The following is a 13973-nucleotide window of genomic DNA, read 5'->3' on the forward strand; positions in this document are numbered from 1 at the left end:
TTATCTCTACTTTGTGGAACATCTGCTGTTCTTTTCTCTCTCAGAAGACTCACTTTGTTTTGGTATACATGTGGCCAGCTAGGGCTGCCCAACCATAGTAACCCGAGTTTCCAAGTTCCTATCATCTCAGCTCAAGCAAACAGGACAGAGGCACGATCCCAGATTCTAAGAAGAAAGAATCTAACTGGTTTAGCTTGAGTCAGTTATCTTTTTTTAGACCAGTTTAATGTGGTCATGGAGGGCAGGTTTTGTGGTACAAACTTGGCTGCCAGAGCCCAAGTTCCAAAAGAAGAAGTAAACGGGTAGAAGGTTGGGCTAATATCTCAGAACATGTCTGCTGCAATAGTCTTGTTTATATCCAATGTGCTGTTTCTCATTAGAGAAAGTTTAGCTTGTGATTAAAAACATGGGCTTAGGGTCAGACAGACCTCAATTTGAATGCCACCCAGCCCTGCCACTTACTAGCTGTATGACATCTGTGAAGATCAAATCCTTTTCTCTGTACAACTGGGATGATAAAACTATCATTCTAATAAAATTGGGAGAATGAGGTGACAATATGTATGATACCCCCTGTACAGTCAATTAATAAAAATGATTATCAATTATTGCTATTATCATACTATTTGGGAAAGATTATGTGAGTGGAGGAAAATAAATTTTTATCAACTTGTATAGTGCAAGAAGATCTGGAATCAGAATTTTAGATGCCACAGAATGGCATAAACAATAAAAATCTAAAGAGAGTTTGTCTTTATTACAGTCGGTCAAAGGCATGGATGCAGGCTAGAATATAAGAGTTAGGGCCCAAAGAATCTATACTCATTTCCAGAATGAAATTTTTGCATCTGTTGCTTTTGGAAAGAATGTGCAAAGATAGTCAGTGTTTTTAAAATCCTAAAGAGAGCAAGGAAATCTGGTGGTTGCTGGTAGAGTGATCATAGTTCTTTTCTACCAGTGCCTGTTCTGATGGTTGTTTCATTCATTCTACTTTCTGGCAAGTCTATTCTAATTGACTACTGCCTTACTTGGTGAAATATTTTAAATATCATCCCTGGAAACCAAGTATGTGCCATCAAATCAAACACTTCAGTTTCTTTGTTTAAAAAAAGTTGTGCTATTTTCTTCATAGAACAATGGATTTCCTTTGCACTTTTCTCATTGATAAGATAAAATTGTGGGTAGCAGCCATCATTAAATGAACTCTAAGTAAAAAAAAAAGTAAAATGATAATGATTCAAATTCTATATAGTTAAAGGATGCCAAAAGTAAGCCAAAAGTTAAATGAAGTTTTAGTAAAAACAACATGTAAAATTATAATGACTCAAATTCTTTATAGATAATCCAAAAGTTAATGTTTACATAAAGTAGAGTTAGCCAAACAAGTTATATTTCTGGTTTCTTTTAAAAATGTAGTGCATGCTTTTCTATATGGAACTGTAGTAGAACAACATCTCAATGACTAAACTGTAATTTTTTTCTCAAGTTATGCAGACATTTTGATTGAGAGGGAAGTATTGATGCAGAAGTACATTCATCTCGTTCAGATCGTAGAGACAGAAAAAATTGCAGCTAACCAACTGCGGCATCAACTTGAAGATCAAGATACAGAAATTGAAAGGCTTAAATCAGAGGTATTTCCCAGCTCATGATTCCTTTTCATTGTTCCTTGCTTATGGTCATCTCCTCATGATTACTTAAGGCCTATCAGGGCAAATTTTTAATCCCAAACTTAGTTATTCTGTTATCAACATGTATGTGGCCAGGCTACTGATCTACATTAGAAATGAATCTAATGTCAATGTTAAAATGATGCAAATATACTTTGATAAAATATCAGGATTATAGGCTATTTTTAAATTATTTGTCCTCCCAATGTCCTTCATTTGATCAGATATTCTTAATTGACTATAATATTTAACTGTTTTCAGATTGACTCTTATGGTGATGGTAATTGTGAGGCTGTCATAGACTCAATTAAAATCCAAATGACAACTAAGGAAGGACCAAAGATGAATTCAGAACGACTTTACTTTTTCTAGATCTAAGGAGTCTAACCTTCTTCCCTCTAGAATTTCGAAAAACAAGTTTGAATTAAATTGTAAGACATTTGTTAGGATGAATTTTTTACCCTGAAGCTGGAATTCCTGCTTCCCTCTTCTTCTTCCCCCATCCCCTTAGAATGAACTTCTCAGACCGTATACTCCCAGGTAGTGAGACTGAGCCAGGTTAGAGCAGAAGGTGGTCATAGAGTGTGCAGCCATGGCGTGTGCCTGGGCCCTCCCTCTCTGCACGGGGCCTCTGACTATATGCCTTGTCTTGCTATCCTGTCATTCCTCGTGGGAAGTGAAAATGGTTAAAGATTTGAAGAGGATGTAGAAAGTGAGTTTCCTCCCTTTTCCTCACCAGCAGTACATTAGTATCTTCTTAGCTTCAAAGAAAATTGGACAGAATTAAATCTACTGTTAATTATATTCCTGTTGACAGAAACAGTTCAGGCCCCTCAGCCTTGGTAACTTTCTTACCACTTTTCTGTCATTTGACAACATTTTCTTCTTCATTTCCTCACACCTTCCTCTAAGCCGTGCTCTGGGAATCCTGTGAGGGGTTTCACCTGCTTTCTGTGCACATTGCCTCTGGGGCACAGAGCATGGGCATAAGCTAGTTCCATCTGGGATGATGATTAGTTGCAGACTGTGTTCACCATATCATTAGTGTTGTTATCTTCCCGATTCGCCCTGAAACCTGATACAGTGAAAACAACAACAGAAAACCTAACAAACCTGCATTTTAAAAGACTATATCAGGCACTGTAATTTAAAAGAAAATTATTGTGTTCTCTCTTTGCCATAGTACAATAAGCTAGAGCAGATGCTTGTCTACTAAGTGAAAGAGGTTGGTATTTTCTCCATAAGAGAAACTCAGCACCAAGCGATGCTCCTGATATTTATGTGTGTGTTCTTATCTGTCTCCACTATGTTCTATTTTAGTCTGAATTTAGACTGCAGTTAAAAACTGTCAATAGCAGGTATGTCTTGTGTGGACGCTTGACAGGAGCCATAATTTATTTCTTATTCCTTTTATTTTCACGCTTCCCTGCCAGAATATGGCAGAGATGTGTACTTGGTATTAGAGATAAAATGTAAAGACAGGTCAGAGAGAGCAATTACCATCCTTTAATTTTGTGTTTGCTTGTTAGTAAATCTGTATAGGTTCTTAAGTTTGTAAGTGCCTGTAATTGAATGGTAGTCCAGTGAATTATATCACTCAGTGCAATTGAGAGGCCATCTGGTCTTGAATTGCCCCCAGTGGTCATAGTACTGAGCTGGAGATACAAAGAGACCCCAGGTTGTTTCAATCCTTTTTCACCTTTTTTCCTTGGCAGGCTGGGACCAGCCCTAGGGCTGTACAGCTCCCTTTGCAGTTACCATTTCCCCAAGGAGACCTGGGAGTCTGCTGACCTGAGTGTACTTGAAAGGCCGCGGGCTGATTATTCCCGCAGGGAAAGCAGGAGCTGTGAGCTGAGTGTCACTGCATTTGGAGACCACAGGGCCTTGTAGGCAGCTGCCTTCAGGCAAGGTGGTTGACATGTCCCTCAGCTCCTGAGAAGGCCTTGGCCTGGTCATCGCTGGCAGTCAGGGCTGAGTTTTGGGCCAACATTTCACCTAACCCAGGTCCCAGTTCACACTTCCATGGTTAACTTCTTATAAGCACTTCTGTTAGTAACAAAACAAAACAGGCTTGGGGTGAAGTTCATGCTTCCCCTGCCATGGCACCAAAGGCAGAGAGTGACTAAGAAGTGAATGCTTCCTGCAGATCTCATGAGCTACCTTGAAGGTGTAACTATGGGTTATAGCTATAATCCAGTATTTTTCAAATCATGAAGTGGACTTGTTCTGTGTTCTAGATTATTGCTCTTAATAAAACCAAGGAACGGATGCGGCCCTACCAAAGCAATCCAGAAGACGAGGATCCGGACATCAAGAAGATCAAAAAGGTAAGATGCTGGGGGTTTCTGGCCGTGGATGCAAAGTGGCCACTTCTCTGTTCTGTAATACTGTCTTTGCCACCCTGTCCTGAGCTGAGAACCTTGGTGTTTCTGTTCTAACGGCTCCCAGACTTGTACTTCTGAGTGATCCAGACATCACTACTTTTCTAGAAAAGTGTCAACTTAAGATTTTTTTCTAGTCTTGAGAATACTCTTTTGGATTCTGTGGGAAGGATGCCAACCAGATGTTAAGATAACAGTGTTCTCCAGTTGGGTTAATTAAGTGCTATTTAACCTCTTGATTTTGCGCTTCTTTCATATTTTGGGGGAGTGTTTTTTAAATTACATTTCAAAAATATTTCTTTTAGCCATAGTTTTCAGTGCTTATTTTTTTGAACATGTGAGAAGATGGAGTAAATCATTACATCTGCTCAGATTTCTAGGTTGTTATTGTTTCTTTCTTCTTTAACATTCACAAAATCAGCAGATCTTTTCCATTGTACTGTTATTTATAACTATATGACTTTTATAATTAACCAATCACTGGCATTCAGTCTAGTCTCCTGTGTTTGCTTTATGCCATCTAGGTTTTGAGTTCTGTAACCCTAACGGTGTAGTAATCCTACACAGTGTCCTGTGTAAAGCACTTATCAGCTTTGTTAACATTATGTGAAAAGCCTCACCATTAAAATCTTTAGTTCTTAATTTTTTCTTCATCCTGTTTTTCTATGCTAAATAATTGTTTCTTTTCAGCTGTGACAAAACTTTAAGAATTTGAAATAGAAATGTTTCTTAGGACTAAATTACAATGTTTTAGTTTTTAAGAAATAAAATGATAACATCATTTTTAAAAAAGAATTTATAACTTTATAAATGGAATTTGGTTTATGCTGTTGTGTTACAAGATTAATGTGGTTGCCTTTCTTTTAATAGTATGGGGTTGCATGTAAGCAAAGAAATCAGTAAAATAAAACTTCTAGTCCAGTGATGAAAACCTGTCTATTAGGATGGAAGTGACCCGTGTTTGCTTGCAGGAAGTAGCAGTTCAAGAAAAATTTTATGTAATGCAAAATTCAATTTAGTTGATTTTTTAAAGTACTCTGTTAAATGGAAAAATAATAATAAAATAAATACTTTTTATATGTAATAACTTTCTATTTCTTAGAAGAAATAATTTTTTTAAAAACCTATTTCTAAACTTGTTAAATAGATTTTGAAATGAACTTTATTGTTTTTCTGTCTCAAATCAAACTAATGTCTGGGTGGAAAAGAGGGTGTTTGCAAGTGAATTAGTTTCTGTAGTCTCATTTTGACAAATATCAACATAATTTTTTAGCTTCAAGAACCAAAAATTAAAATTGATTATAATTCACAGAAATTTAACATTAAATTTCTCCAAATAATATGCATATAATTCTCCCCACATAATTTTATTAATTTTTATTGTTTGGGTTAAATCAACTCTATGAATGCCTGTAGAAAATTGAAAGCATGCTAACAACATCGGTAGGTAAATGAGAGAATTTTAAACATTGCAAAAGAAGAGTAGCTGTTTAAATGATAATTTACATGACACATGATAATTTAGACCCCATGGATCAAATAGTATGGAAAAAATAAAAAGTGTAACTATGTGCTGAACAGATAACGATGATACTAAAAAAAGATTTGGTAGTGAAGTAATGCTTTCAATGATATGTGAATTTGCAGCTTGTTTTGTTGCTGAATCTGCCACCTAAATAGGACAAATGCTAATAAATTATCATATAGCCTTTTTATATTTAGAAAGGACCACAGATATAATTGGTCAGTTATTTTATAGATGAGGAGATGGAAGACCAGTGTTTAAGGTCACCCCCAACGTTAGTTGCAGAGCTTTTGGGTTAAGGATTATGACATATCTCTATTTGCTTAGCACCCAGCATTTACCAGGGTTTTTAAACAATGATCAGTAAATATTTTTTTGGCTAATACACAAAGGCCACTGCACTTTGTGAGGTTTGCCTGTTATTTTGCAAACCATCCCTAGGGAATTCAGGTCAATTTTAGAGGCTATCATATTTTCTACAAAATTGATTTTAACTATATTTTATGTTTCTTTTTGGTGTGTGTGAAAAGGAAAGGAACTATTTATTCAAAAGTTATACAGGTTTGATTAATGGCTAAATGTCACCCTTAAACCTCAAAATCCCTTCAAAACGACCACCAGCACACACACCGTCCTGCCTTCCCCCTTTTTGCCCAAGTTAGGCCAGTGAGGCCGGTCAGGGGTACCGTCCTTCAGAAGAAAAAGAACAGAAGTCCGGGGCTGGGCGAGGCAGGCCTCTCGCAGTTCTCAGCACCACCTGCTGCATCGCTGCGATCTCCAGCTCTTAATCCATAACCATGTGGCACCTTCTCATGGCCCACTAGCAAGCCTATTTTATGTTTCTTATCACAAAATAATAGCCATTGCAAATTGTTAACATATATTTTGCCCATGTGCTGAAGGAGAGAGTCCTTACAATTAACAGAGGGCAGGTAGAAGGACACCAAGACTGCTTGCAACCTTCCTACCTGTGTGATTGACCATGAAATTTAGTTTACTCGTCTATAAAAGGAAGCAGTTGGATGAGCTCACCTCTAACACTTATTTTTAAACTTAAAAAAAATGGCATCTCACAACACAGAATCAAATAATACAATTTTAAAACAGACGAAAGACTTGAATAGACATATCTCCAAAGATGATATGCAATTGGCCATTTGTATATAATCTCTGGAGACCTCATATACACATGAAAGGGTACTCAACATTGCTAGGCATCAGAGAAATACAAATTAAAACCACAATTTGATATCACCTCATACCTGTTAGGATGGCTACTCTCAAAAAAACAAAATAATAAGTATTAATAAAGATGCGGAGAAATCGAAATTCTTGTGCACTGTTGGTGAGATTGTAAAATGATTAAACTGCTATGAAAAAACAATACAGTGTTCCTCAAAAAAATTAAAAATAGAACTACCATCTGATCCAGCAATCCCACTTCTGGGTACATATGCAAAAAAATCAAAAGCGGGCTCTTGAAGTGATATCTGCACTCCCACATTTATTACAGCATTATTCACAATAGCCAAGAGGTGGAAGCAACCCAAGTGTCCACTGAAAGATGAATGGATAAAAAAATGTGGTAAACATAAACAGTGGATTATCATTCAGCCTTAAAAAGTAGGGAATCTTGGCACATGTTACAATATTGGATGAACCTTGAGGACAGTATACTAAATGAAATAAACCAGACACAGAAAGACAGATACTATATGATTCTATTTATATGAGGTGTTTAAAGCAGTCAAATTCACAGAAACAGAAAGAATGGTGGCCATTAGGAGCTGAGGGAAGGGGGAAAGCAGGCTTTTTTGATTAATGAGTATAGAGTTTCAGTTTCGCAAGATGAAAAATTTCTAGATATCTGTTGCACAGTAATTTGAATACAGGGTGGGGCAAAAATAGGTTTATGCTTGTGAGTGCACATAACAGTTTAGTCTTGTATTATTGTTTATTAATTATTGTATTGTTTTCCACACAAACAGCTGTAAACCTACTTTTGCCTACCCTTGTATACTTGACACTACTGAACTGCACACTTAAAATGATTAAGATGGTAAATTTTATGTTACTTTTTTTACCACAATTTAATAAAATATTTTTAAAAATATCTGATTTTTTATCATTAAAAGTAAATCTTTAGTTTATTCCTTTCCTGAATGTTAATAACTATGTAATATTATTATATTCTGGTGCCCATATAGACAGGCCTAAACATCTTAAGCTTATGGAAGAAACTTGTAAACCTGATAAATTATTTTTATATCATTTTTTCCTGCTATCTGAAAAAAGCGTGCACCAATGGAAGAGCAGTGTTTTATACAGCACAGGATGGACATCTTTACTGACAGACTTAAGAAAGCCTGTCTCAGCTCCCTGAGATTTCCTTTTCTTTTTTCCTCCCTCCCTCCCTCCCTCCCTCCCTCCCTCCCTTCTTTCCTTTTTCTTTCCTTCTCTCTCTCTTTTCTGTAGGTTCAGAGCTTCATGAGAGGATGGTTGTGTAGAAGGAAATGGAAGACCATCGTGCAGGATTACATTTGTTCTCCTCATGCTGAAAGTATGAGGAAGAGAAACCAGATTGTGTTCACTATGGTTGAGGCTGAGTCGGAGTATGTGCACCAGCTCTACATCCTGGTTAATGGCTTCCTCCGGCCCCTGCGAATGGCCGCCAGCTCCAAGAAGCCCCCCATCAGCCATGACGACGTCAGCAGTATTTTTCTCAACAGGTTTGTCTTGGCATAAATCAAAGAGTCATGTGAAAAACCCATTTGTACTTCTTAAAAGAATTTTTACTCTACTCTTAAAAGAATAGGTTTCATAAATTCACTTTTATGAGTTTGTGATATTGAAAATATGAAAGCTATTATTTGAATTTCATTATTAGTCCAAACTTGCCTATCTTGATCTTGAATCTTGACATAGAGTTTTGTTCTTCTTCTCTATTTGACATATGTTTTCTTGTCATTGGGTGGGGTATGTGTATATTGGGGAAGATCATTTCCCTCTCTCACTGAGGGAAATGGAGTGCTTGGTGGGTCTTTACATATAATTTATATGAAAGTACTTTAGGAAGAACAACAACTAACAGAGGGCCTGAGACTCTCTAGTAAATTTATTCACTCAGTAAATATTTATAGCCTCTTTACTGCTGAGGATTCATCAGTGAGCAAAGGAAAGAAATCCCCGCCTTCACGGAACTTAAATTTTGATGTAGGAAGACAGACAATGAATAATGAATAAGTGAAATACATAATATATTATGTGGCGATGAGTTCTGTAGGAAAAAATAAAGAAGCTGAGGAGATAAGAAGGAAGGAGAGTCCTTGGACGTTTGACTTGAAATTTTAGTTATTTGTTTTTGAGTGGATAGTACAAGTTCAAAAGTCAAAACAACATGAAAATATCAAACAGCAGTTAGAAGTCTCACTCTTACCTCTGCCTCTGCTTATTCCATTTTCCCCGCTTTCTGTATGTAACCATTTTCATTAGTCTCTAATATATCCTTCCAGTGTTAATTGAGGTAGATGAAATCAAATATGTATTTTGAGTCTTATTTTGCTTTTTACACAGAAGGCAATGTACTTTAATGTATATTTGCCTTTTTCACTTATCAATGTATCCTGGACATCTTCCCATGTTGATATCTAAAGAACATTCTATTTTTTAAAAAATTGCTACATTGTATTATTTTATGTGAATGTGCCATAGGTTATTTTTGGTTTTTTTTTAAATAGCTAGTCTTCAGAAAGGCCTCGAAAGTAAGTTAACATTTGGAAAAAAGCTTGAGTGGGTGAGGAAGTCAGCCACATGGCTCTCTGAGGGAAAAGTGATGCAAGCAGGGGGTACTGCCCGTGCAAAGGGCCTGAGGCTGGAGCAGGCCTGGCTTGCTTGTTTGAGAAGCTGCCAAGGTGTGTGTGGATGAAGGGAGATGTTAGAGCATTAACAGCAAGGCATTGTAAGATCCTTTGATTTTACTCTAAATGAGATGGGGAGACATTGGCAGGGTTTTGAGCAGAGAAGTGGCATGACATGACACGTTTTGAAAGGCTCACTCTGGCCTCTCTCGAGAATAGACTGTAGGGAGATCAACAAGCCAGGTGAGAGATGATTACAGCTGGGAGGCCTGGCAGGTGGGTATTTGGATAATCCAATCAAGAGATGACTGAAGTGGAGAAGGTAATCAGTGATTGGATTCTGGGTTTATTTTTAACATAGAGCCAGTAAAATTTGTCGATGAATTTGATGTGGATTTTGAGAGAAAGCAAAAAGCAGGTAAGATTCCAAAGTTTTTGACCTGAACAACTAGAAGTATGGAGCTGCTGTTTACTAAATGGGGGAAGATGGAGGCATGAACAGACATAGTGGAAAGATGAAGAGTTTTTATTTTGGAACTATCGAGTATGAGATGCTATTTTCCATCCAAATGGAGAAATCAAGTGAGCAGCGATTGGATATTAGACTAGAGTTCAAGGTAAAGGTCTGGAATGGGAATATAAACTTGGAAGTGCAATAGCATATGGTTAGTAAGATGTTAGTCTGAACGAGATTACCGAGGGAGTAGGCACTGATGAATGAGAAAAGAGGAACAAGGACTGAGCCCTGGGTTATTCCAACATTTAGAGGTTAGGAAGATGAAGAGGAGCTATAATGTGGTAGTAAAGAGGGTCAGTTAGAGTTGTAGGGTGAAAAACAGAAGGCTGGGTTGTCCTGAACACCAGAGCAAGAGGGAATGAACAACTATGTCAACAAGGTCAAATAAAATTATAACTGAGAACTGACTGTGGGCTTAATAACTTGGAGCTTTTTGGTAACTTTGATGGGAGATCAAAGCCAGAATGGAGAGGATGAAGAAATTAGAATTGGAAAGAATGGGTATAGAAAACTTGCAAAGGAGGGTCGCTACAAAAAGGAGCAGAGAAACAAGTGGTACCTGGAGATAAATAAAAAAGTATAGAAAAGTGTGCATGTGTGTTTTAAGATGAGATCAAATCTGTGGAGGGGAGGAGTTCAAAGGCCCAAAATGCCAGGATATTAGAATGTTATTTGCGTGCGTATTGAAGTCATGACCAGAGCTAGGGCAGAAGTGTTGGAGAAAAGACCGGCAGTGAGCTGGGAGCTAGCAGGCCAGGCGTTGGAAGAGTGGCTGGGGTCTGTGGATGATGGCAGGAAGGAGAGCAATGAGACGGAGTCTGGTCGCATCCGGGTAAAAGCTAGGCTCTGCTGTTGTGAGGAAGGAGGGGGACTTCTCTACACTGGATCGCCATGGCTCCACTCAGGACTAAATTATATTGTTTTTGTATTGTTATAGTGAAACAATCATGTTTCTTCATGAAATATTTCATCAAGGACTGAAGGCTAGGATAGCAAACTGGCCTACCTTAATTTTAGGTAAGTGCGTGCTTTAGTGTCTCTTAATATGGCTAAAATTACAGTAAGATGATTTCAACATTATTCAGCTGAAGCTGTTAAATTTTCCCATTGTCCTGTGAGCAGCTTTAGCCATTGGGAATCTATCTCATTGGTCTTTGGGCCCTTCCCTACAAGTTACCTTCCGCTGGCTTGTCATGGTCATTTGGGACTGGGGTCAGATTCTTCCCTGGGTGACATTCTGTCAGATCAGTAATTCAGGCATCTGATCTGGGTCCCCATGCATGCGTGATACCTGGTATTCAGAGCCACTCTGCCACTCCCGGTCTCTCCCTTGTACCTTAGATACTTTATCAAGCACCAAAAGTAACTGCCATTTCATTTCTTCTTTCAGCTGATCTGTTTGATATTTTGCTCCCCATGCTGAACATTTATCAAGAATTTGTACGTAATCACCAATACAGCCTCCAAGTGCTTGCCAATTGCAAGCAAAACAGAGATTTTGACAAACTCTTAAAACAGTATGAAGCCAACCCTGCCTGTGAAGGGAGAATGCTAGAAACGTTCTTGACCTATCCAATGTTTCAGGTAAGTCCTCCAGGGTGGATTCAATAAGCCATTGGTTCCAGCTCATTGTTCCTGTTGCCTCATGTGACCAGAGAGAGAGGTGCGAGGATGCCCCGGTGAAGAATTATAGCACATATGCATTACCTGTCCTCTTGAGCTTGACCCCAAAATAAACAAATTCATGGCCCACATTCTCTCTCCATCTGGTGTATGTAAGAAAACCAGGCATTTTTCAGACAATTAGATAAAAAAATGATTTTTTTTTTGAAAAGCAGCATAATTTTCTCTTTACAGAAAGATGCCTCACAGACCTCCTTCACGAGGTCTCCTCCTTCAGCATGTTTAAAAATATTATTAGGGTTACAGAATAGGATGTTGTGCAAATGTTCCAGTGTAGGCTGGTTGCACAAAACATTCCTGAGAAGCAGAGTGAACTACCGGGGAAGTCTTTGTTTTCCTGTCCATCCTTCCCACCCCGTGGTGAGTGACACTGAGTCTCCCTTGTCTGGAGCTCTGGAGAGCAAAAGGAGGACCTCCGCGGTCACAGAGGCTGTTGGAGACTTAGGAGCCAGAGGCACTGCCTGGACCGGGGCTCTTGGCCCCTCTCAGGATGCTGCAGGGAAGCTGGGACTTGTCGTGATGCTGATTTTATGGGGTTAGAGCAACCTATGGGATCAACTCCACGTGTTCTTTCCTATACCTAAGGCTCTGCCATTAAGAGCTCTTGAGTGAGAATTGCAGAGACCAAAATATGAACTGAATTGCCTGTTCTCTTGAAAAGTGTTGATTCTGTTCTTTTGAGAAGGCATTGAGTGTTCCTCTTGTGGAATTTGTGGGGCTTCTGGCCAGCCCTCCAAATTGTCATATGGTGAACTGATCCTCTGATTCCGGCATGTTTGGGTTTCTGTGGAGAGATTTGTTCCCCGTGGACAGGCATTGCTGACCCTGGGGGATCATTTTATAGCCTCAGAAAGAAATGTTGCTCTGGTTTGTAACTGTTTGTCTTAAAGTTTGTTAATTCTGCTCGAAATCCTGGAAGTCACCATAGAAATTTAGCAAGTTTTTTTAAAAACCAAAAGGATGCATTTGAAATAACTTAAGTATAGTGAAACTTTATAGTGCAATTGTGTGTGTGTTTTTTTTTTCATGGAACTGAATTGTTTGAACCCTTTGCCTCTCTGAGGAAATATTTCACAAGGAAAAATTCAAACCAAAAAAAAAAAAAAAGTTTTCTTTTTTGGTAGCCTTATCCAAATTGTAATTTAAGATTTATTTACAGTGAAACACATTTTGTACAGTACGATGTTATTCTGAGATTCTATTTGACTATTTTTCAGTTACTTCTAGGCTATGATTAAAATTCCTTAAATTGTATCTGTTCAGCAACCCCAACTCAGGCGAACTTGCAAAGGTAGAGTTGTGAAGCACGCCTGGAACGTTCGGAGAGGTGCTTAGCTCCCTTTCTCACTGCCCATCCATGTCTCTCCAGGTGCTGGTCAATGTAACTCTCTCAATGTTTTAAGATGGCAGACTGCACTTGCACTTTAGGTGACGTGTCCCAAAGCTGAATGTAAGGCCTTGGGAAGGCCTGTGGATTTCCTAAAAATGCTGCCATACTCTTCCACCTCTCTTCCCTCCCTCCTCATGGAGCTTAAGCCCAATAACAATGACTTGGCATTTTGATTGACGCTCAAAGCTTCTTAAACTATCGGATGAGGACCATTGGATTGGAAATCTCTAGGAGATCAGGGTGTCTTGCTCACCCTAGTCATACCATGGGGAAAATAAATGAACCAATCTAAATCTCCATTTCTAGATCTCAAAACTGAGGCAGCTGAGTTCTAGTTATCTCCCGACCACTAGCTCTCTGACTCTGTGATCCTGCTCTCACTAGACTTGCTCTGAAAGGTTGGTTGGGTAACTATGTGGTGGCTTAAGAAGCCTGGTGTTAGCCTACCCCCCCAACCTTCTCCACCCCTGCCAAGACTGTGGTGGCCCCAAACCCTAAAATTTAACTAAAGGGTCAGATGTTGAGATTCTCTGGCTTCTTCCGGGCCAGGGTAACCAAAACCTCAGCTGATGAGAGCCATTGCTCTGGGAGAAGCCTCAAACTTAAAGAATTTGGCCAGAATTGGTCCAACTGCAAGAAATGGGCAAATTGAAAGAGCACTGAATTGTGTTCTTTATTTGCTTCCTCATAACTCTTTTACTTCCCTATAACTACTTTTTGAATGGACCAAGCGGGGAAATCATCAGTTTGCTCCCCAATGGCTTTATTCTCATCAGTATCTCTCCTTCCTGCTGTCCCTTTGGAGTGACATATGGAACATAAAGAAGTTTAAAAGTTCTTTATTACAAGGCCCATGCCCATTCTACCCTTCTTGTTCCCTTTTGGTCCTTTCACTAATGAGGTAAAATAGTATTGAAGGCATTTTCTCCCTCAGGTGGTGGAGGCACACC

General features: G+C 38.7%; 1 protein-coding gene across 1 annotated transcript in view; it reads left to right on the forward strand.

Moving 5' to 3' along the window:
* The window catches only part of RASGRF2 (Ras protein specific guanine nucleotide releasing factor 2), a 189458-nt gene that overhangs the window by 70220 nt on the left and 105265 nt on the right, over nt 1-13973 (forward strand). Inside the window, 5 exon segments of the mRNA XM_054578547.1 lie at nt 1487-1634; nt 3908-3997; nt 8052-8305; nt 10888-10967; nt 11341-11534. Coding sequence (XP_054434522.1) covers nt 1487-1634; nt 3908-3997; nt 8052-8305; nt 10888-10967; nt 11341-11534 — 766 coding nt within the window.

Source organism: Pteronotus mesoamericanus, unplaced genomic scaffold, assembly GCF_021234165.1.
Source record: "Pteronotus mesoamericanus isolate MK-2021 breed Mesoamerican mustached bat unplaced genomic scaffold, CSHL_Meso_final contig_50, whole genome shotgun sequence".
Classification (NCBI taxonomy): domain Eukaryota; kingdom Metazoa; phylum Chordata; class Mammalia; order Chiroptera; family Mormoopidae; genus Pteronotus; species Pteronotus mesoamericanus.